Source organism: Hetaerina americana, unplaced genomic scaffold (assembly GCF_022747635.1).
Source record: "Hetaerina americana unplaced genomic scaffold, ioHetAmer1.1.p SCAF_12, whole genome shotgun sequence".
In the NCBI taxonomy this organism is placed as follows: Eukaryota; Metazoa; Arthropoda; class Insecta; order Odonata; family Calopterygidae; genus Hetaerina; species Hetaerina americana.
In genome coordinates, this window is record NW_027286292.1 from 4,402,380 (window position 1) to 4,426,266 (window position 23,887).

At 36.7% G+C, this 23,887-nt stretch overlaps 4 protein-coding genes across 4 annotated transcripts in view; 1 reads left to right on the top strand and 3 right to left on the bottom strand.

Moving 5' to 3' along the window:
• Positions 1–174, bottom strand: part of unc79 (UNC-79 domain-containing protein) — a 197,243-nt gene extending 197,069 nt beyond the window's left edge. The window contains exon 1 of the mRNA XM_071582616.1: positions 7–174. Within this exon, the coding sequence (XP_071438717.1) occupies positions 7–119 (113 nt within the window). The 5' untranslated portion in view covers positions 120–174. The remainder of the gene's footprint in view (positions 1–6) is intronic.
• Positions 175–2,302: 2,128 nt separating this feature from the next.
• Positions 2,303–4,620, bottom strand: LOC139685657 (tumor suppressor candidate 2-like). The gene is made up of 3 exons (XM_071582617.1): positions 4,181–4,620; positions 3,931–4,048; positions 2,303–3,160 (listed from the first exon to the last, which is right to left on the bottom strand). Exons 1-3 carry the CDS (start codon positions 4,333–4,335, stop codon positions 3,095–3,097), a joined length of 339 nt encoding a protein of 112 aa, XP_071438718.1. The 5' UTR covers positions 4,336–4,620; the 3' UTR covers positions 2,303–3,094.
• An 11,158-nt stretch (positions 4,621–15,778) lies between these two features.
• LOC139685793 (uncharacterized) lies at positions 15,779–17,557 on the top strand. The gene is made up of 2 exons (XM_071582911.1): positions 15,779–15,782; positions 16,857–17,557. The coding sequence occupies exons 1-2, from the start codon at positions 15,779–15,781 to the stop codon at positions 17,555–17,557; spliced, it is 705 nt and encodes a 234-aa protein (XP_071439012.1).
• A 1,962-nt stretch (positions 17,558–19,519) lies between these two features.
• On the bottom strand, positions 19,520–23,232 carry LOC139685659 (tumor suppressor candidate 2-like). The gene is made up of 3 exons (XM_071582619.1): positions 22,793–23,232; positions 22,543–22,660; positions 19,520–21,772 (listed from the first exon to the last, which is right to left on the bottom strand). Exons 1-3 carry the CDS (start codon positions 22,945–22,947, stop codon positions 21,707–21,709), a joined length of 339 nt encoding a protein of 112 aa, XP_071438720.1. The 5' UTR covers positions 22,948–23,232; the 3' UTR covers positions 19,520–21,706.
• Positions 23,233–23,887: the final 655 nt, after the last annotated feature.

Genomic DNA, 23,887 nt, shown 5'->3' on the forward strand with positions numbered 1-23,887 from the left:
CTTAACTCATTTCTCGTTCGTACATGGCGTTCGCAGTATGTTTTATACTGATTGAGAGGTAGGTGAATACTTGTTCTAGGTTTAATACATTCAAGCGAAAACAATATCATTTTAAACATACGACTGTGCTATGCAATGCGTATCAGATAAAAACCTATCATAGCCCCCATGTTATCTCCCCACTCCTTTCTCCCGGGAGTAGGGTACATAAGAGCAGAAAGGTTCTTATAGCGATTGCACCCTTTCCCAAGAGAGGGCAGCACAGTAGTGGGAACGACAATTTCGTACTGCTCTTTCGAGACATCAATTTCCTCTAAATATATCTTTAGACATTACAACGTTGTAAAAACTTCTACCTTGTCTGATTTCACACCAAAGAAAAATAAACTAAAGTTCAGAATAATATTTCTGCAGTTCAATATACCCTACTTAATTTAGAGAGATAAATTGTTAACAATACATAAATCATTCGACGGAATATCACATAATATTCCAGTAAAAAATGATGAAAAAAATAACTATTACAAAACACCACTTTGAGAGTATGAACTCTTCTCTAAATATTACCATCCAATATTTATGGAATAAAAAATTGTTTTTCCGATTATTAAGTCCACGTCCGACCTGATGTTTCCGTTCAAAGCATTAAGGCTTAGCCAAATGTTGCTCATTTTCCCCCAAATATTTCCTCATTGCTTAATTTGAATATCAAGTTTATTTTTCATTGATAACTTTATATTTTCACTGACAAAGTATAAAACTAACACTTCTGTTGTTGGACAAGTATCTATACCTTATGCTAATCATTCAGTTGGAATTCCATGAGGATTGACATGTAAAATTTCATTCTGCTTAACACGTGTCGTTTAATCAAAAAAGTACAAAACATATGGAAAATAATTTATTTTCTTTATTTGAAACCATTTTTATAAGAGGTAACACTTCCATATTAATAGCATTGATAAATTAGGATGCATAATTATTCCATAGCAAATATAAACACAAACTAGTATCACTCAATTTAAATTGGAATGTCAAAAATACCAATGTAATTCCAACGCTAAGATATAAGTGATCTAAAAAGAGAATAAATCACCCAAGACTCCGCACCAAAACCACAACGGTCGAATCGTCAAAATTATACCATGCAGCAAGACTTACAAGTTCGAATAATAGGAAAGTGAAGTCATTTTTTATGCATGTCCCTTAAAAATGTACATGCTATCCACTACAGGCTGTTTCTTTCGATTTGTGAATCACTGTAAAGCAGATAAATATTTAATGGCACGTGAGGTATACAAAATTCAAATCTGATATGGTACCAGGAGTTTCCACCATCAACATCTCTTCAACTTTCCTCAACACACACGGATAGTTTAAATAAACAATACCCAAGAATTACTCTCTGACATTTTTAAGAGGACAAGTCACTTCCACAAGCAAGTGCAATACATATATTCATTACTTTGCATAACATCATTATTCACCAATAACTTAACAAGAAAACCTGCAGCTCGCCTCCCTAACATGCTGCCAGCCCCTTCTCATGAATTTAAGTAAGTTAAATAGGATATTTGAGTGCATAGGTTTCACCTAAATACAGTGTTATTTATTTCATACCAGCATATGCATATTTATACCTCGTGAAACCTTATGTTCCTTTTGTTGTTTGTGACAAATGTACATGCTCATATTGTCTCAAAAACCAAGCGATGATATCACAACATTCATCACCACCATATACTATCAAATACATTGTCCCCTGGCCTCCTAAGCCATAACATCACTTTGCTTTAAGCACAAGGCCTCACACTTATTGTAGACAATGACAAGTACAACGTACTTAATTTCTCACTTAAATTTGAACTATGAATGTTTAAATATCCTCCAGACATAGTTAAATGGGTTTTACAGTATGTTCCAAATTAAACATGACCCAAATCCAAACTTTCAATGTTTTTCCTTCTTGTCAACATTTATGCATAAAACTAAACATTTAAGCTGTGCAACTGAGCCTTGCAAAACATCAAAAAACCTGCAACCATTAAAATCATTTCTCCTAAAATTTCCAGGAACAGCATTAAAAATTTTCCCTACTCAATGAAATACAACCACAATTATTATCTGCCAAAACCATCATCTTACCCCAAATATATGATGCACAAATGGCAAAATGTCAATTCATACATTCATGAGCATTTTATCATTCCATACCATCAAGTATTAACGCCATATCATATGTACAATAATAAGTATCAATCACTATGGTTAACTAAAGTGAAAGTTCACTGATTGATGAAATGTCAACAAACTACCACTTGATCATCACTTTGGCAATTCAAAATTATTATAACAACCGAAACTTAATAAAATGAATTTTACCACACTTCTCATTCACTCACACATCCATTTTACTTTAACAATCTCTCAACAACAAAAAGTGACAAAGAATCCTCATGAAATTATTATAATCACAATTCAGCTCATTTCTGTCCCAGTTCAGGTATTTCAGGCACACTAATATAAGTTCAAGGGCTTGTAAAATAGCAAAGTCCACTTTTGAAGTAGTAATGTAATGGTCAATACTTGCATTGCACAAATCAAACATAAAACCAAATATTTGGTCACAGACCAATAACATCATCTTGAAAACATCCACTTCATTTTCTCTTATGAATTATTAGCAAGCAACGAGAAAAATGATATCATCTTTCACTAATTATTGGCAAGAAAATTTTATCATTCCACATCATTGATTTTAAATGCATTATTGTCAGTCAAAAAATATGCCTTCATACGACATGCCTCCTGATTCATCCCAACTCCCAAATTACAAGCTTGCAAAACGGTACTTTTACCCAATGGAGAAAACCAAATATTGATTTGATGTGAACACATTATAGAGCTATGTCCTCCTTAAAAGACATACATAACTAATTTTAGAAATCATCTTCCAAGGTTCTCTCCAAACCACAAAGCTGTACTTTACCCTTATTATGCCATAACCAAACGTGGTGTTCAATTAACATAGCATGGGAAGTTAAATCCTCATGATAGATAACATTACAATTATGGCCTCACGGAGGCAAGATGGTCAGGACTGGCGTAAAATGACAGGGAAATCAGCATGAAGTCTGGGGAACTGATAGGCCACTTCTCCCTGGAAAGGACAACAGAAATTAGACAACACACTTCCAAACAAAGAAAATGCTAATTGATTGGTCAGATGACATTTAATTTGAACAAACTGAAATGGCACATGAAAGGACCGCAATGTTTAAATCAAATGAAGATCATTAGCCGAACACTGATTCACCAGATGTTTTCATAGTGACAATAACATCATATTCTTCAGATTTATAGTCTGTACCCATCGTCTTGCAAGGTTTTATCTCAGCAATGCAAGAAACAAAAGCGTACGTTTCCTCCTGTTCCTTTTCATTTAAAGCGAGGCACGTTTTCAAAATTTTCAGCCAACGGCTCTTTCATTCGAAAGGAAAGACAATGGAGAAAATTTACACTATTTAACTACTCCTTGCAATAAACCTTCTTGTGAAAAAGCTGAATACAATCGGTTTGCAACTCCATTCAGAATATGACGTTGGTGCCATTCCTCAATGCTCGACTTATGTACAAAAGAAACGAAGGTCAATTAACGACGGCGGAAATAAATCAGAAATCCTACATTACTTATTGGTTAACACCCTACATTTTCACTCACGAATTGAGAAGATAGGAAAAAGCAACTGAGGAAATAATAACACTACGGAAAACTAAAGAGGTGAGAGAGTAGGAAACGTGAAATAACATAAGCAAACAAATCCTTTTTAAGAATTGACCAGGAGAGCATGGTAATAACAACATACACAAATTTAGCGAAACTTTTAAAATTGCGAGCTGCTACTGTGATGATGACATTCCATTCCTTACTTCAGGCGTGAGGTTTGCGTACACCCTCCTCATCGTTGCTTTAGTTCCCTTCTTCTGCGGAGGCTCTTCCACATAAAACTCATGAGCCAAATCTCCATCTTCGTCCATGAACATTGATCTAAAACGTAGAATGTAGGAAAATGATAATTATTTCAACTAATTCAATGGTTTGCTTGCTCCCACAACGAACACATTCACAACATAATATGCACGCCATTTCGTCACAAAATTCACTGTGCCTTATAATTACCCTTTCCGCGAGAAAACGTAAGGAGTCGCCGGTTTAACACACGCATAGCTACCGGGCTCCCGATTTGTCTCAAGTTCGTGCCTAGTTTTCGGGTCTGAATAATTAGAAACCGGTGAAATTATTTCCTTTGCGGATTTAGAGTCGCTGCTGCCCATGACTACATCTTTAGCAATCAGGACCTATAATAGACTATAGCGAAATGCACTTATGAATCATCCACACGAACCTACAAAATGTGACAAAATATGACACCTTAGACGGCTGTATCTGAACTCAACGTTCAGAAGATGCCCTCACTCCGCATGTTTCACACACAATACATTTGGGAACATCCGTGAAGTTGGCAAGAAAACCAATATATGTATACACACAATGGCCAACAACACCATATTTAAAGATGCAAGGGCTCATCAAAATGCGGTCAGTAATCTAACTCCGGTCTTCTCCTCCAGCCCTTATCTGTAGAATTAGCAAAAAAGTGAGAGAGAATCCGTGAATCATAAACCATTAGCCAATAAATTCGCCCATTTATGCCATGAGCTTCAAATTCATTTGCATTTCTCTCAAATAATTCACGTTCAACGTAGGGTTTTCCGGAAACAGAAGAATTTCGTGCATTAAAACTACAGTGCCTACTGTTTCAAATATAAGGAAATCATTCCCTCTATGGAAATCTGCATCAGCGGCAGTACTGTGTGACAAATATTCCAGATGTTTAAGATAACATTATTTCGACGTTCAGAGTGGCTCTGTACGTATTAACACGCATAGAAAACGTACTTGCGCCTGTCCGTCATCCGCAGAACGTAAAAGTCTTTTAACCACGACCTCATTTGCGTCTGTCGCTGTTGCTGAGTTATTTTAGAAGTTGAATGTAAATTAAAACCATAAATTATTAATTAATGGTTTGAATTAATGTCAAATCATTCCTTAGCCTGTCTTTGGGTCATCTAGATGTTGATCTTTTTGCACCAAAGTGGTGTCATCAGCATATAAAACAGATGTAGGTTTCATATTACGGGGCGAATCATTAATCATGATGATGAAAAGTACTGGGCAAAGCGCATAGTCCTGTGGTGCACCACATTTTACTTTAAGTGCTGCAGATCTACAGCCATCGAGTTCAACCAATTGGAGGCGTTCATCCAAATATGACATCATTAATTTCAGTGCAATACGCTTAACACCAAAATATTCTGGCTTTGATAGGAATATTGAATGATTAACACAGTCGAAAGCGCTACTGTGATCACTTGGTGTTACAGAGACTGATTCCATCTCTTCAAATGCATTAATGTCGAAATTAACTATGGATGGTACAGCCAAAATTGTAGATATCCCAGATCGGAGGCCATGCTGTGATTTTGAAAACAGATTATTTGCCTAAAAATGCTCATATTTGATCTGTTATCATAGCTGCAAAAATTGTACTAAAAACGGGGACTATGGAAATGGGGCGGCAGTAAGTTAAATCATCTTTATCACCTTTCTTAGAGGCAGGTACTGTTTTGGAATATTTTAGAGCACTTGGAAAATCTCCTGTCTCAAAACAGAAGTTGAGTAGCATAGCTAATGGTTCCGAAATGAACGCAATAATGCTCTTGATTAGGGAATACCATAAATATCCTTACTGTCGGATTTCTTAAATTTTTGAAGTCAATATGGGGTAACAAAATGCCATTTAAAATATTTGGAGGAAGGTTTTGCAGCATATTGCCATTATTGGCAGCATCAACGTTTTGAGAAAACAAATTGTCTTCACAGCTTTTAACAAAAAATTATTTACAGCGTCTGGAGTAAAAGGAAAATTTTCTTTTGCATTTCCATGACCAACTTCTTGATTGATTACTCTCCAAGCTGCCTTTTGTTGATTTTTTGCATTGAATAGAAAGTCCTCCTTAGCTTCATTTTTTGTACACCTAATCGAGTTATAATAATCTCTTTTGTGTTGCAAGTAAGCCTCTTTGTCATCAGGCTTCCACAGGTTTTGTGAGAGTGGTAGTAACTGTGTAAATCATTACTAAGAGCTAATAACTCCCCAGTGTACCAGAGATAATATTTAGTTTTAGTGGGAATAGGTTTAAGTGTTTTTTTAGCAAAGCAATGTTCAAAAATGCTTAGGAAATTACCTTAAAAACTTGAGAAACAAGTTTACTCTACAGAGTCTGTGCAAATACCATGCCAATTGATGCAAGATGGAAGCAGTTTGAAAGTCTCTAAACCTTCTCTTGTTATGGGCTAAATGATTATGGTTTTACCTCTATTTGACAATATCTTTTGAGTAATTTGAGTCTGAAAAGGAAAGCTTATACCTTGATGGTCAGATGGGATATAGTCAGTAACACTTACACTATACAGTTCAGGACCACAATTGGTGATTGCACTATCTATACAGGCAGAAAATCGAGTATGCTGTTTGTTAGCCCACTATGATAATATTGAAACCGCTGAAATTGCCTGATGTTGAAATTGCTAAAATAATGGGAATGTATATCGATACAAAACTTAACTGGGAGACCCACATCGGTCAGATCTGTAATAAACTGAGTAAAGCTGATTATATGTTAAGAAAGCTCCGCATTCTCATTTCAAAAGAGTATCGTTTAACACTTAACCATGCCTTTTCAGTGTCATCTGAATTGTGGTGTTGAGTTATGGGGTAATTCCCCACACGTTTAACAAATTTTGCTACTGCTAAAGAAGGCTGTTAGCTCTCTTGCCAATATACCACCACGTGATTCCTTCAAATCTTTTCTTTAGTAGGTGTGGAATCATGACTGCAGTTAGTTTATATATCTTTAAGGCTCTGATTCACGTGACAGCTAATCTAGAAACTTACCAATTAAGATCTCGAATCCATAACTACACTGCAAGAGGTAAAGCCAATCTGAATAGTATTTATTTTAGATTGTCATCAACTTACAACACATTTCATGATATGAACTGTCCAACTATCGGCCTACTCAGTTGAAATTGGACTGTATCCAGAGTTACAAGGATACGGTATATACCTGGTTACTTCCTCACCCACTTTACTCATTTGGTGACTTCTTTTGTGACAATCTTCATCACATTTAAGCACTTATGTTTATATATTAGGTAATATTTATATTGACGACATTTAATATGGTTGCACCATTTGTCAAAATGAATAAAGTGTTATTATTGTTTCCAGGTGATCGCTGCTTAGGGGCATTTCGATGGATAAGGTTGATGGAGAGAGGGTCTCCGGCCCTCCTGAGAGAAAACAAAAGCGAAATTAAATTTTTTCTGGTGTTACTGACCAAAGTTTGTGATTAAATTGCGTGTTTGTTACCTAAGCAGAATTGGGGAATGCCTCTTTCATTATGGGGCAGCCACAGTAGAATGGTGTGGCAGAGAGTTTGTATTTTTCTATCAGAGAGATATTTTCCAACATTCAGAAGAATATTTTCGGTAAATGCTGATATTCAGTTTGGTATGTTGCTATTATTACACTAGAACACCATGTAAAAAGTGTAAACACAGAAAATCCTCTTGATTTTCCACTGCACTTAACATATGAACAAGGTAATTCCACAAGGTGAAAAAATTTCTATTTTTTTACAAGTAATGTTAAATTGGGAAATTTTTAATCTCTCTAGAGAAATATTAATGGGTAATATACTCATCAAATATAATGGTCACTATCAGTAGCAATATTACTTTTTTTTCTATATTGCTCAAATTCATTCCATCCAAATTATTATTATTGGTCATTTATCCTTTGACCCTTTGCACTCGGGTGCTTTTTTCTCGATTGCCTTAGTCTACTCGGGATAAATTTTTTTAAATACCCCAAATTTACTAAGCGTGGCACTAGAATGAAAAACTGGAGTTTCTTTTCATACAAACTTATTTATTTGCATTTTTTGACATAATTATTGGTAACTTTATTGATAAACCATAATTTAAACTCTATAATTTTTCATGGTATGATATTTTTGGAAGCATTCACCAGCATGAAGGCCTGGTTTACATTCACATGTCTCGCAGATATATATCGTCTCTCTTCTTCCACCTTTGATTTTTCGGTTGGAGGAAACCGCACAATCTTTATGTTTTTTGTTAGGATGAGGTGTGATTATATGGAGTTTTCCCTCTAAACGTTGCTCTATGTTTGTGGATGGTAATCTAACCCTGGACGTTTGTGTACCATCTCGGAATTCTCCAACGAGATCGTGTACTATTTTCCTAACAGATTTCACATGCGAGATAGGTTTTTCATTTTTTTTTGGCATTCTTTATACAATATAAATGAATTTACAACACTGACCTCAAGCCCCCAGAAGAACAATTTAAGCCACCATATTAGAGTTTTCCTCATGAAACAGTACGTGGTTGTGTAATGATCCGCTATATCAACTCCCCCCATAAACTTGGTATAGTTTGTCACAACCTTGGGTTTGAAAACTATTTCATTCCCACCACCACGAACTCTCCTTTCCATGGACTAAGTCTCTGCAGTGTCCCACATACTGAGCATTGTGACTATTCTCTTGTCTTTCCATGCAAGGAGCATTACATTTTCATCCCAGTAAGCCACTGTCTCTCCTTTCTTTAGCTTTGGATGTTTGATCACAGGTGGATTATCTTTCCTGTTGGGCATTATTGTCCCTGTCAAGTGTTTTTTCCTTTAGCAATTCCCTTGCAAGTGTGACACTAGTGTAATACCTGTCAGTGAAGAAATGATAGCCTTGAGAACCAGATACTGAGTTCTTCAATCTTTCATGCAGTTCTAAAACTATTCTGCTAGTAAAAGGGAGATCAGGTCTCACCAATGTTTCAGTTGTTATTCCACCATAATAAGGGACAGATGAATGTACGTAACCACATTTGGAATCTGAGAGGACATATAGACGAATACCCCATTTTGTTGGCTTTTTAGGATTATACGTGATGAAGTGTATCTTTCCCTTGAAACCAACAACAGCCTCATCATCAGAAATCTCCCTTCCGGGGCAGAATCTCTCCCTAAATTTCATTTCAAGGTATGATAAGAAGCAGTTTACCTTCTCGGTTCTTGTTCTCAAATGTTTACTTGACTTTTGATCATTTTTCAAGTGTAACATCCAAAATATTTGCAAGAACCTTTCTCTTTTGAAAACAGCTCGAAAAGATGGTATATGAGACTCAAAATCCGTTGACCAATAACTCTGTAAGTTAGGGTGATTCAATACACCCATATTTAGTATTACGCCAAAAAAAGCCTTCATTTCCACAATGTGTCTGTAAAAAACAACTTAAAATACTCTATTGGTGTGGCACATCCAGGAGGAACTTGAGGTCCAACACATAACTGACCAGTGGAGAAGTGGATTCTGCTAGGCTCATGGTCATTCACAGATACAGTATTCCACTTTTCTTTTTCCGGTTTTCCACTATAAACACTACTTTCACTGGGCCTCATGTACGAATGCACAATGCTATCACCTATAATTCCATCACTATCACTTAAATAAACAATTGTGCGTCTTCGTTTTGTCAGTATGAATTCAACATCACTGTCACTGTCAGTACATTCACCCTGATCTTTGGACGTTTTCCTTTCAATAGTTCCACTTGGACCAGCGACTGGTTCATCATCTCCAAACGAATTCTCAGATAACTCACTTTCGTCACTATTATATTTGTCAATAAAATCGTCAGTTTCGATGTAAAAGTCTTCGTCACTGCTTTCTAATTCTTTGGAATACTTATCCATCGTGAGGAGGTGAAAATCGTTCAGAATGAGCAACTACTAGCTGGCAAACCATTCGTCCAACTAAAGGGAAAGCATCTGTTGTATGAGAACCCTCTGTCATCAAGGAAAACACCTGCGTTATGCTTATAGAAACATAACCAAACCTCGGAGACTAAGATAAGGAAGGTTCTTTACCACAGGAGGATGATGCAAGCTCAAAAAAGCACGACAAAGAAGAAGTGCTAGTGTTCGAGTTACTGTGAATCAATGCCTCATGTCTTGGACACTCCTCAAACAATGATGATGCAACCTCAAAAAAGCATGACTCTAGGAAAAGGGCCTAGGTTCGTGTTTTACTATGAATATAATAGATCATATCTTGGACCCTCCTACTCAAGATTCCTGACTATGCAATAGATAGGAAGAGAGCAGGCAGAAACTTTGATGAGACAGCGGACACTAGGAAGAAGAGGAAACGAAAGAGTCCAAACTAGAAAGCAATGAACTAAGGAACAGCATACTGAGGTAACTCTTCATTATGGCGATCTTTTCTCAGACACCGATAATCTCTAAAAGACATTGCTTTATATTTAGCTGACTTCCAAGTAATGAAGGGCAAACAATGGAAATGAAAAACAACTTACAGCACAGTAAATAGACAACAAAAAACATCCGCGTAGGTAGTGGCATCCTTTGGAGACGGCATTTATGTTGACGACGACATAATGGGTCGATACTATTCATTTATAAAACAAGCCATGCTTTTAATCAAGCTTTACTTTACTTGCCCTTTCATGCAGATGATTACAAGAAAAGTTATTGGAAAAATAGACAAAAATCCCAATTCCCCTCGTGGTGAAACTCCGTGTCTAGTGTGGCTCGACGTACGAGCTGCTGCCGTTGCTAACCGTGTCGAGTCACACTCGACATCCGAGTGCAAAAGGTTAAGGAAGATTTGGAATGGGCACAAGCTACCAAATGGCACAGCTGACACAGCTGTCTTACCTCACAAACCAAAACAAAATCCTATTTTACGCTACACCCATTTTTAACACTGTTTACTTCCCTCCTCCTTTCAAAGGATTCAACAGCTCTTTCTTATTCCTGCCATTTCCTCTCTGGCCCAACATTATCCCTTCTATAACAGTCTTCAACATTCCATTGCAAATCAAAATGCCCTGTATCCATCTTTCCTGCCTCCTCTGAATATCTTCTAAAAATCCTCTTCAAACCTCTACCATGTCTAGCATTTCCTTGCTTGTTTCCTTTCTGCCCACTTCAAATTCTCAATCCTTCTCCACACCCAAACTTCAAAAGCCTCTAATCCAAGCCGATTGTCATGCTCAAATGAGCATTATTCCATGCCTGACATAACTATGCTCCATGACAAAGTTTGGACGAGCCTTTTCTTAACATTCCTCCTCAAGGTTCCCGTCATCGATTCCCTCCTTGTGAAAGCTTCTTTGCCTTGCATAATTCTTGCATGAGTCCCAACTACATTTGCCGTTCTATTCAAAACCACTTCTGAGATATATAAACTCTCACATTTTCTCCAGTTTTTGTCCTCCTGTACTCATGTTTAACTTAGCCTTACTCTTTCTGAAACACTGCATAATCTTTGTTTTCTTTACATTTTTTTGTAATACCATACCTATCATTATGACTTTCCAATGTATTCAGCAATGCCTGCAACTCCTTGGCTTGCTGAGATACTATGCTTGGTCATCATTCAACCTAACTGATTTTGTTGATTGTTCACCGACTTTCATTACTAACTTCAGTTTTTTCCATGCCTCTTTCACTAATTCCTCCACATTTACATTTAATATCACATATGGTAATGGGCAGTCTTACCTTACCCCCTTCCGAACACTTCCCATGCATAAAATCTGTCCCCAACTCCAACCCGAGCCACCTGAGAAATGTACAGGTTGCAGCTCCAATCTACTCCTATTGCCTGAAAAACATTCATTTTTTTCTCCAATTCCTCTTATGATATACCTACTAAAAATCTATGAAACAGGCAAATCCTGATTGTGTTCTATGTTCCTCTCAATTTGTGAACTCAGAACTACAATGGCGTCATGCGTGCCTCTCCCCTTCCTTATTCCGGATAATCCCCCAAGTAATCATTTTCTCTTCTCTCAATACTCTTGTAGATAATCCTGAGAACAACTTAACTGCATGCAAAATTAAGCTAATTATTCTATAGTCCTCACGAAATAAAATACAATAACTTTGGAAAATAATTAATGTTCTTTATTGATTTCATTTCTATAGGAGGTAACACTTCCATATCATTAGCTTGGTAAAATAGGATGAATAAATATTCCATTGGAAATATAAACACAAATGAGTAACATTCAATTTAATATTGGAATATAAAATATTCCATGCTTAATTCAATAGTCACCTGAAAAGATCAGAAATCCCACAGGCCTGTCACAGAAAAACAAGAAGGAAAATTCATGAAATTAATACCATGTAGCAAAACTTACAAATTCAACTAATAGGGAAGTGGATAGCCATTTCTTAGGCTTGCCACATAAAAATGTACATGATCTCTACAGAAAGTTGTTTCATCATTTATGTGAATGACTAGAAAAGCAAACAAATATGTAATGGAACACGAATTATAAAAAAATTCAATCTGATATGGTAACAGTTGGTTTCACCATCAAAATCTCTTCCACTTACCTTCACACGCAGGGATAGTTGAAATAAAAGATACCCAAGAATTACTCACTGAAATGTTTAAGAGAACAAGTCACTCCCACAAGAAAGTGTAATATATTACATTCATTGCTTTACATAACATTATTATTCACAAATAACTTTACAAGGAAAAACATAGGTCGCCTCCCTAACACCCTGCCAGCCTCTTCTCATAAAATTACATTTAGGTAAGTTAAATGGGATGTTTAAGTGCAAAAGTTTCAACTTAATACAGTGAAATTTATTTCATACCTGCATATGCATATTTATATCTTGTGAAACATTATGTTCCTTTTGTTGTTTGTGAAATATGTACATGCTCATATTATCTCAAAAACCAAGCGATGATATCACAACATTCTTCACCATTATTATTATCAAATACATTTTGCTTTGGCTTCCTAAGCCATACAATCATTTTTGCTTTAAGCCCAAGGCCTCACACTTATTGTAGAGAATGATAAGTATAGCGTACTTAATTTATCACTTAAATTTGAACTATGAATGCTTAAATATCCTCCAGGCATAGTTAAATGTGGTATATATAATAAATAAGGAACAGCATAAAAAATTTAAATTATTATCTGCCAAAACCATCATCTTACCCCAAATATATGATGCACAAATGGCAAAATGTCAATTCATACATTCATGAGCATTTTATCATTCCATACCATCAAGTATTAACGCCATATCATATGTACAATAATAAGTATCAATCACTATGGTTAACTAAAGTGAAAGTTCACTGATTAATGAAATGTCAACAAACTACCACTTGATCATCACTTTGGCAATTCAAAATTATTATAACAACCGAAACTTAATAAAATGAATTTTACCACACTTCTCATTCACTCACACATCCATTTTACTTTAACAATCTCTCAACAACAAAAAGTGACAAAGAATCCTCATGAAATTATTATAATCACAATTCAGCTCATTTCTGTCCCAGTTCAGGTATTTCAGGCACACTAATATAAGTTCAAGGGCTTGTAAAATAGCAAAGTCCACTTTTGAAGTAGTAATGTAATGGTCAATACTTGCATTGCACAAATCAAACATAAAACCAAATATTTGGTCACAGACCAATAACATCATCTTGAAAACATCCACTTCATTTTCTCTTATGAATTATTAGCAAGCAATGAGAAAAATGATATCATCTTTCACTAATTATTGGCAAGAAAATTTTATCATTCCACATTATTGATTTTAAATGCATTATTGTCAGTCAAAAAATATGCCTTCATACGACATGCCTCCTGATTCATCCCAACTCCCAAATTACAAGCTTGCAAAACGGTACTTTTACCCAATGGAGAAAACCAAATATTGATTTGATGTGAACACATTATAGAGCTATGTCCTCCTTAAAAGACATACATAACTAATTTTAGAAATCATCTTCCAAGGTTCTCTCCAAACCACAAAGCTGTACTTTACCCTTATTATGAAAGAAAATTTTATCATTCATTATTATTGATGTTAAATGCATTATTTTCACTAAAAAATATGCCTTCCTATCACATCCAGCACTATAAAATATTTCCCTCCAGGAACACCAGGGATTATGTCCTCTAACTGATTGCTTACTCTATCAACTTCTTTCTCATTGATTGCTTGGTTGCATGTGTACCTGACCAATGACCAAGTTGATTGATTCTACTTTTACTTCTACTAGTGATATTCTAGTCATTGATTACTCTATGTTAACTATGATTATTCCTACAATTTTATCCAATATTTTGTCCACCCCTCAAAGGCTCACCTCAACTCCATTGTATATTACTCTATAACTATCACTCCAGTAATCCATGTTATCTTTCCATCTACATTTGCACAGCTCATAAACACCTATATTTCTTTTTTTAATCTCTGCTTTCATATTCTCCAAATTTACTGTCCTCAACCTTGTCCTAGCATTCCAAGTTCCTATTCTAACTAATTCGGTCTTTTCCTGCATCTGCTACTGTAATTTTCCTTTGGAAGGATTTCATGTGATGACGACCCGGAAGCCTAGCCTCCTCTGCTACCAGGCATGACACATGGAGGAGTCCCATAGTTGCCACGACTCATTTTCTCTATACTATCTCTCATAAAAACGTTGGGATGAGTAATTGAGGTGTCTTCCCATTGCCTTTCTCAATAGTTTTTTTCAATGTGATACCATTACTCAATGGCCATCCGACCAGGGTCCTTTTTCCTTATACCTTTTCAGCTGCCTGACTGAGGAACAGATGCTGCACAGACTACCTTTCATTTGGCTCCTAACCTTCGACCTATCCGGCATAGGTGAACCTACCAGGGGTAATCATCATTGCTCACGCTGACACAGACATCTCTAGGGGTCATCGGAATGCAAAAGCCCTTCTACCACATCAAGGTTGTAGTCCATGAGAGGGTCCATCTCTATAGTGCTTCTTTTCTCATTCTAGCATTTTGGAGATTGAATTGGAACTTATATGCATTATGATATAAGAGCATCTTTTCATTGTTAGGAAAGGAGCATTATGAATTATACATATGCTTAAAAACCCTTGCATCCTTACCAGTACTATGGACAATGTTTAAAAGCAAAGGGCATTTCAAAGGAAAGTCTGGGCTGAGTAAAATTAGGAAACCTTTCAGTCAAGTTGAGAGAAAAGCCAAATTTTGAGGTGTTACTCATGGAAGGCAAACTATTTAGAAAATATATAAATTGAAGCAGGATGATAAATTATTTGACAATATTTCAAATATATTATTACATCCTACAGCAAGGAAACTCATTTCTCAACTCACTAATAAATTGAACAGTTTCAGATTTAACTTTGTGGAATTCCTTCATGATGAGGGTAAAAAATAAGAGAAACTTTACACTTCCACACACTTTTAATTTTTAATGACTATGGTTTCGATTCTGCACATCATCATCAGGTACAATATAACGAAAATTTTCAACTTTTCAAATTTTTCATCACCCTCAAGGTCATCCCTCTTCTGCACCAACAAATATAGTTCACTTTGAGGGAAGAGTTAAAGAGAGCTGAGAAGGGGAGAGAAGCCAGATGCTGCCTATACTACCTTTGGTTCAAAGAAACAAATACTGATTCTATTGCTCAAATTGCGACATAGGTCTCTTCGCTGATCTTTGATTCATGAGTTACTACACACAAAACAATGTAAAACTATTGATCATGGGTATGCACATGGCTTGCATACTAAAATTTTTGAGGATAATGGTTATATTATAGCCGAAATACTATTCAATTTTTAGCAAATGCTTACTTAATTTATTTAGTTCTAAAAAAGATTTTGGTGTCATATAAAATCCAAAATTTAATAATAAAGTGGATTAATCCTAAGTCTTCTGCGATGTCTATTTGATGAATTCATTCTTTTTTTGGGAATTTCTGTCGTGTAGGTGAGTTGATGGATAACTGTTTCGCCCCCAGTCCTGGAGGCGTCTTCAGGTCAAAGTGATTTGCGTTGTTCAGTTTTTCAGTTTTTAAGGTTTTTATTTCCGTATTTCAGAGTACAGTATGCAAGATATATATAAACTATAGGTAAACATAACAAAAACAATACGGAAACCCCGTTTTAGGATAAAATCCTCTTCGGGGTGGAAAAATTAAATAAAGACAGGCTACAAAGTGGGTAGCGTTTGCGGAAAAACCTTTCTTTTCTTTTCTGCGGGAGCGGTATCGGCCCGGCATTCGCCCAAGGGCGGAGGGAAACCCGTAAACCTCCGCCAGACCACCGGAGAAGAGAGATGGAAGACAGAGGGTAGAAGGATAACAGAAACAAAACATTCATAGAATATAGAATAAATGAATAAAATTAACAGTAATAGTTTTTGGGAGTTCACTGGAAAAAGTTCACTAGGATCTCACAGATAGTCTTTCACTGCACTTCACTTGTTGCGTTGAGTTTCTTCTTTGTTCTCCGGCGAGGGGGGGGGATTTGCGTTGCAATTTGGCCGCTATATATAGGAGATGCTGGCTGGCTGGGAGCTCTCTGATTGGTTCTCTCTTGGCGGCCTATGGGAATCAACCTTTTCCATATGGGAGCCAGGGTGTAGCCGTCCTCACAGTTGAAGTTGCTCGGATTCTTCATTATTTCAACTGCTTCTCTTATCAGTCTTGGGAAATAATGCCCTTCTTTTGCCAGGACTCATGCTTGATCGTGTGCCCGGGTTCTGACCATGCATGTTCGGCAATTGCCGAGAGTCGGAGCTGTTTTTTATCTGTGGCCCTTTGGTGCTCTTCGGTCCAGCATCTGATAGACCATCCTGTCTGGCTGATGGCCTGGATAGCAGCACCTATTTCCAATTGAAAAGTGACCCAACAGCAAAGACAGAACGACTCACTAGGGAGAAAATCAAACGGTCATCCATTCCAATGGAAGATAAATGGAGACTCTTTCCATCAGCAGCCAAACCACCGCATCTGTATGGACTACCTAAGGTTCACAAGGAGGGGGTCCCCCTACGACCCATCGTAAGCAACATTGACGCACCTACCTACAAGCTGGCACAATACATCGCTCGTTCTCTCCAACCCTTTGCTGGAAGAACAGACTCATCCGTGAAAAACTCCACGGAATTTATTCACACCATCAAGAATATAGAAGTTAAGGAACAAGATGTGCTAGTGAGCTTTGATGTTATCTCTCTTTTCACAAATACTCCCATCAATGACTCAATGCAACTCATCAAAGAACTCACATCGGAAGGATTACCAAAGGATTTCCCGGACCTCACAGAATTCTGCCTCAAGAAATCATACTTCCTTTGGAATGATAAGTGCTTTCAGCAGAAAGAAGGTGCAGCCATGGGATCACCTCTATCCCCTGTAGTAGTTGACATTTTCATGGAGAATTTGGAGAAGAAGGCAATAAAGGCTTACCCAAAGAAACCATCTCTTTGGATCTGTTATGTCGACCACACCTTCGTCATCTGGCCACATGGGAAGTAAGAACTAGATCTATTTCTAAAACACCTTAATCAGCAACATCCTTCCATAAAATTCACCATGGAAATTGAGCAAAATGGTGTCTTTTTAGATGTGTTAGTGACCAGGAAACCTAATGGCAGCCTTGGACATTCAGTATACTGCAAAAAAACTCACACCAACCGGTATAATGAATGCACAATCACACCACCATCCCGCCCAGAAGTTCTCACAGGTAAATACACTAGTTCATCGTGCCTATACCATCTCAGACGCCGATTTGCTCCCGTCGGAAAAGAGATACCTCATCTCAGCGCTGGGGAAAAACAGATACCCTGAACAATTGGTCCTAAAAAGGACCGCCAAAAAAGAAATGGAGTTGACACAAGACATGATTCTGCCCAAGAAACAGAGCAAGGAGAATCCTGAATAAGAAAAACCAACGACATATGTTACCATTCTGTATGTCGCCGGAATGGCCGAAAAGATAAGTAGCCTACTACGAAAGCATAATACAGCAAATAAGTTCTCGACAGGAAGAAAAATCAGCGACACGATACATAAGCCAAAGGACCGCATCCCCGACCTCATGAACAAAGGTGTATATGAGATAAAGTGCACGTGTGGGAAGTCCTATATCAGCCAGGGCTACAGATAAAAACAGTTCCGACTCTCAGCAATCGCCGAACATGCATCATCGGAACCCGGGCACATGATCAAGTTCGATCAAGCAAGAGTCCTGGCAAAAGAAGGGCATTATTTCCCAAGACTGATGAGAGAAGCAGTTGAAATAATGAAGAATCCGAATAACTTCAACCGTGAGGACGGCTACACCCTGGCTCCCACATGGAAAAGGTTGATTCCCATCGGCCACCAAGAGAAAACCAATCAAGGAGCTCCAAGCCAGCCAGCATCTCCCATATAAAGCAGCCAAATTGGGAAGATAGAAGATATTGCAAATGTACAGTGAAATGACACAGTGAAAAAAATTGCCAGTGAACTGTTAAAACGCTCATTGTGATTATTACTTTTATGTTGATTACTTATATATTCTATTTTTTTTTATTATTGATGTAATTCTTTTGTCCTGTTTTCAATCTCTCTTCTCCGGAGGCCTGGCGGAGGTTTTATGGGTTTCCCTCTGCCCGCAGGCAAATGTCGGGCCGACACCGCTCTCTCAGAAAAGAAAAAGGTCTATTTCCGCAACCACTACCCTCTTTGTAGCCTTTCCTTATGTTACTTTCCACCCCGAAGTGGAGTCAATCCTAAAACAGGGTTTCCGTATTGTTATTTCAATCAAAGTTTATATATTCTTGTATTACTGTCACTTTACGGAAATAAAAACCTATAAAACTGAAACACAATGCAAATCACTTTGACCTGAAGGCACCTCCAGGACTAGAGGCGATACAGTTGTCCATCAACTCACCTACGCGACAGATATTCCCGAAAGAAGAATGAATTCAATGAAGTGGATATTTACACTAATATACATGATATGTTTTCATGATATTTCTAAATTTCTTTGATATAGAGCCTACAGATCAAGAGCCTGCTATTTCAAAATTTAGCCTCAAAAATATTCTGGCTCCCTGGAAAAATTTAATTCAAAGGATTAAGTGCAAAGAATTCTGCTCCTTTTCACTCTCTAGAAACCACATCTTTAAAAATAATGCTATCCTTCTTTTCCCCACCAAATCTTTCACCTGATATTTTGTTTCTAGGCAAAGTGTACCAGAATCTTGCTCATTTTCCCCCAAATATTTCCTCATTGCTTAATTTGAATATCAAGTTTATTTTTCATTGATAACTTTATATTTTCACTGACAAAGTATAAAACTAACACTTCTGTTGTTGGACAAGTATCTATACCTTATGCTAATCATTCAGTTGGAATTCCATGAGGATTGACATGTAAAATTTCATTCTGCTTAACACGTGTCGTTTAATCAAAAAAGTACAAAACATATGGAAAATAATTTATTTTCTTTATTTGAAACCATTTTTATAAGAGGTAACACTTCCATATTAATAGCATTGATAAATTAGGATGCATAATTATTCCATAGCAAATATAAACACAAACTAGTATCACTCAATTTAAATTGGAATGTCAAAAATACCAATGTAATTCCAACGCTAAGATATAAGTGATCTAAAAAGAGAATAAATCACCCAAGACTCCGCACCAAAACCACAACGGTCGAATCGTCAAAATTATACCATGCAGCAAGACTTACAAGTTCGAATAATAGGAAAGTGAAGTCATTTTTTATGCATGTCCCTTAAAAATGTACATGCTATCCACTACAGGCTGTTTCTTTCGATTTGTGAATCACTGTAAAGCAGATAAATATTTAATGGCACGTGAGGTATACAAAATTCAAATCTGATATGGTACCAGGAGTTTCCACCATCAACATCTCTTCAACTTTCCTCAACACACACGGATAGTTTAAATAAACAATACCCAAGAATTACTCTCTGACATTTTTAAGAGGACAAGTCACTTCCACAAGCAAGTGCAATACATATATTCATTACTTTGCATAACATCATTATTCACCAATAACTTAACAAGAAAACCTGCAGCTCGCCTCCCTAACATGCTGCCAGCCCCTTCTCATGAATTTAAGTAAGTTAAATAGGATATTTGAGTGCATAGGTTTCACCTAAATACAGTGTTATTTATTTCATACCAGCATATGCATATTTATACCTCGTGAAACCTTATGTTCCTTTTGTTGTTTGTGACAAATGTACATGCTCATATTGTCTCAAAAACCAAGCGATGATATCACAACATTCATCACCACCATATACTATCAAATACATTGTCCCCTGGCCTCCTAAGCCATAACATCACTTTGCTTTAAGCACAAGGCCTCACACTTATTGTAGACAATGACAAGTACAACGTACTTAATTTCTCACTTAAATTTGAACTATGAATGTTTAAATATCCTCCAGACATAGTTAAATGGGTTTTACAGTATGTTCCAAATTAAACATGACCCAAATCCAAACTTTCAATGTTTTTCCTTCTTGTCAACATTTATGCATAAAACTAAACATTTAAGCTGTGCAACTGAGCCTTGCAAAACATCAAAAAACCTGCAACCATTAAAATCATTTCTCCTAAAATTTCCAGGAACAGCATTAAAAATTTTCCCTACTCAATGAAATACAACCACAATTATTATCTGCCAAAACCATCATCTTACCCCAAATATATGATGCACAAATGGCAAAATGTCAATTCATACATTCATGAGCATTTTATCATTCCATACCATCAAGTATTAACGCCATATCATATGTACAATAATAAGTATCAATCACTATGGTTAACTAAAGTGAAAGTTCACTGATTAATGAAATGTCAACAAACTACCACTTGATCATCACTTTGGCAATTCAAAATTATTATAACAACCGAAACTTAATAAAATGAATTTTACCACACTTCTCATTCACTCACACATCCATTTTACTTTAACAATCTCTCAACAACAAAAAGTGACAAAGAATCCTCATGAAATTATTATAATCACAATTCAGCTCATTTCTGTCCCAGTTCAGGTATTTCAGGCACACTAATATAAGTTCAAGGGCTTGTAAAATAGCAAAGTCCACTTTTGAAGTAGTAATGTAATGGTCAATACTTGCATTGCACAAATCAAACATAAAACCAAATATTTGGTCACAGACCAATAACATCATCTTGAAAACATCCACTTCATTTTCTCTTATGAATTATTAGCAAGCAACGAGAAAAATGATATCATCTTTCACTAATTATTGGCAAGAAAATTTTATCATTCCACATCATTGATTTTAAATGCATTATTGTCAGTCAAAAAATATGCCTTCATACGACATGCCTCCTGATTCATCCCAACTCCCAAATTACAAGCTTGCAAAACGGTACTTTTACCCAATGGAGAAAACCAAATATTGATTTGATGTGAACACATTATAGAGCTATGTCCTCCTTAAAAGACATACATAACTAATTTTAGAAATCATCTTCCAAGGTTCTCTCCAAACCACAAAGCTGTACTTTACCCTTATTATGCCATAACCAAACGTGGTGTTCAATTAACATAGCATGGGAAGTTAAATCCTCATGATAGATAACATTACAATTATGGCCTCACGGAGGCAAGATGGTCAGGACTGGCGTAAAATGACAGGGAAATCAGCATGAAGTCTGGGGAACTGATAGGCCACTTCTCCCTGGAAAGGACAACAGAAATTAGACAACACACTTCCAAACAAAGAAAATGCTAATTGATTGGTCAGATGACATTTAATTTGAACAAACTGAAATGGCACATGAAAGGACCGCAATGTTTAAATCAAATGAAGATCATTAGCCGAACACTGATTCACCAGATGTTTTCATAGTGACAATAACATCATATTCTTCAGATTTATAGTCTGTACCCATCGTCTTGCAAGGTTTTATCTCAGCAATGCAAGAAACAAAAGCGTACGTTTCCTCCTGTTCCTTTTCATTTAAAGCGAGGCACGTTTTCAAAATTTTCAGCCAACGGCTCTTTCATTCGAAAGGAAAGACAATGGAGAAAATTTACACTATTTAACTACTCCTTGCAATAAACCTTCTTGTGAAAAAGCTGAATACAATCGGTTTGCAACTCCATTCAGAATATGACGTTGGTGCCATTCCTCAATGCTCGACTTATGTACAAAAGAAACGAAGGTCAATTAACGACGGCGGAAATAAATCAGAAATCCTACATTACTTATTGGTTAACACCCTACATTTTCACTCACGAATTGAGAAGATAGGAAAAAGCAACTGAGGAAATAATAACACTACGGAAAACTAAAGAGGTGAGAGAGTAGGAAACGTGAAATAACATAAGCAAACAAATCCTTTTTAAGAATTGACCAGGAGAGCATGGTAATAACAACATACACAAATTTAGCGAAACTTTTAAAATTGCGAGCTGCTACTGTGATGATGACATTCCATTCCTTACTTCAGGCGTGAGGTTTGCGTACACCCTCCTCATCGTTGCTTTAGTTCCCTTCTTCTGCGGAGGCTCTTCCACATAAAACTCATGAGCCAAATCTCCATCTTCGTCCATGAACATTGATCTAAAACGTAGAATGTAGGAAAATGATAATTATTTCAACTAATTCAATGGTTTGCTTGCTCCCACAACGAACACATTCACAACATAATATGCACGCCATTTCGTCACAAAATTCACTGTGCCTTATAATTACCCTTTCCGCGAGAAAACGTAAGGAGTCGCCGGTTTAACACACGCATAGCTACCGGGCTCCCGATTTGTCTCAAGTTCGTGCCTAGTTTTCGGGTCTGAATAATTAGAAACCGGTGAAATTATTTCCTTTGCGGATTTAGAGTCGCTGCTGCCCATGACTACATCTTTAGCAATCAGGACCTATAATAGACTATAGCGAAATGCACTTATGAATCATCCACACGAACCTACAAAATGTGACAAAATATGACACCTTAGACGGCTGTATCTGAACTCAACGTTCAGAAGATGCCCTCACTCCGCATGTTTCACACACAATACATTTGGGAACATCCGTGAAGTTGGCAAGAAAACCAATATATGTATACACACAATGGCCAACAACACCATATTTAAAGATGCAAGGGCTCATCAAAATGCGGTCAGTAATCTAACTCCGGTCTTCTCCTCCAGCCCTTATCTGTAGAATTAGCAAAAAAGTGAGAGAGAATCCGTGAATCATAAACCATTAGCCAATAAATTCGCCCATTTATGCCATGAGCTTCAAATTCATTTGCATTTCTCTCAAATAATTCACGTTCAACGTAGGGTTTTCCGGAAACAGAAGAATTTCGTGCATTAAAACTACAGTGCCTACTGTTTCAAATATAAGGAAATCATTCCCTCTATGGAAATCTGCATCAGCGGCAGTACTGTGTGACAAATATTCCAGATGTTTAAGATAACATTATTTCGACGTTCAGAGTGGCTCTGTACGTATTAACACGCATAGAAAACGTACTTGCGCCTGTCCGTCATCCGCAGAACGTAAAAGTCTTTTAACCACGACCTCATTTGCGTCTGTCGCTGTTGCTGAGTTATTTTAGAAGTTGAATGTAAATTAAAACCATAAATTATTAATTAATGGTTTGAATTAATGTCAAATCATTCCTTAGCCTGTCTTTGGGTCATCTAGATGTTGATCTTTTTGCACCAAAGTGGTGTCATCAGCATATAAAACAGATGTAGGTTTCATATTACGGGGCGAATCATTAATCATGATGATGAAAAGTACTGGGCAAAGCGCATAGTCCTGTGGTGCACCACATTTTACTTT

Bases quoted from the DNA above. Each gene is read 5' to 3' on its own strand.
- LOC139685659 (XM_071582619.1), bottom strand. From the start codon at position 22,947: ATGGGCAGCAGCGACTCTAAATCCGCAAAGGAAATAATTTCACCGGTT. The intron at 22,661-22,792 runs GTAATTATAAGG...TCTACGTTTTAG, and splicing joins TACGTTTTCTCGCGGAAAGG to ATCAATGTTCATGGACGAAG. The intron at 21,773-22,542 runs GTAAGGAATGGA...TGTCCTTTCCAG, and splicing joins ACGCAAACCTCACGCCTGAA to GGAGAAGTGGCCTATCAGTT.
- LOC139685657 (XM_071582617.1), bottom strand. From the start codon at position 4,335: ATGGGCAGCAGCGACTCTAAATCCGCAAAGGAAATAATTTCACCGGTT. The intron at 4,049-4,180 runs GTAATTATAAGG...TCTACGTTTTAG, and splicing joins TACGTTTTCTCGCGGAAAGG to ATCAATGTTCATGGACGAAG. The intron at 3,161-3,930 runs GTAAGGAATGGA...TGTCCTTTCCAG, and splicing joins ACGCAAACCTCACGCCTGAA to GGAGAAGTGGCCTATCAGTT.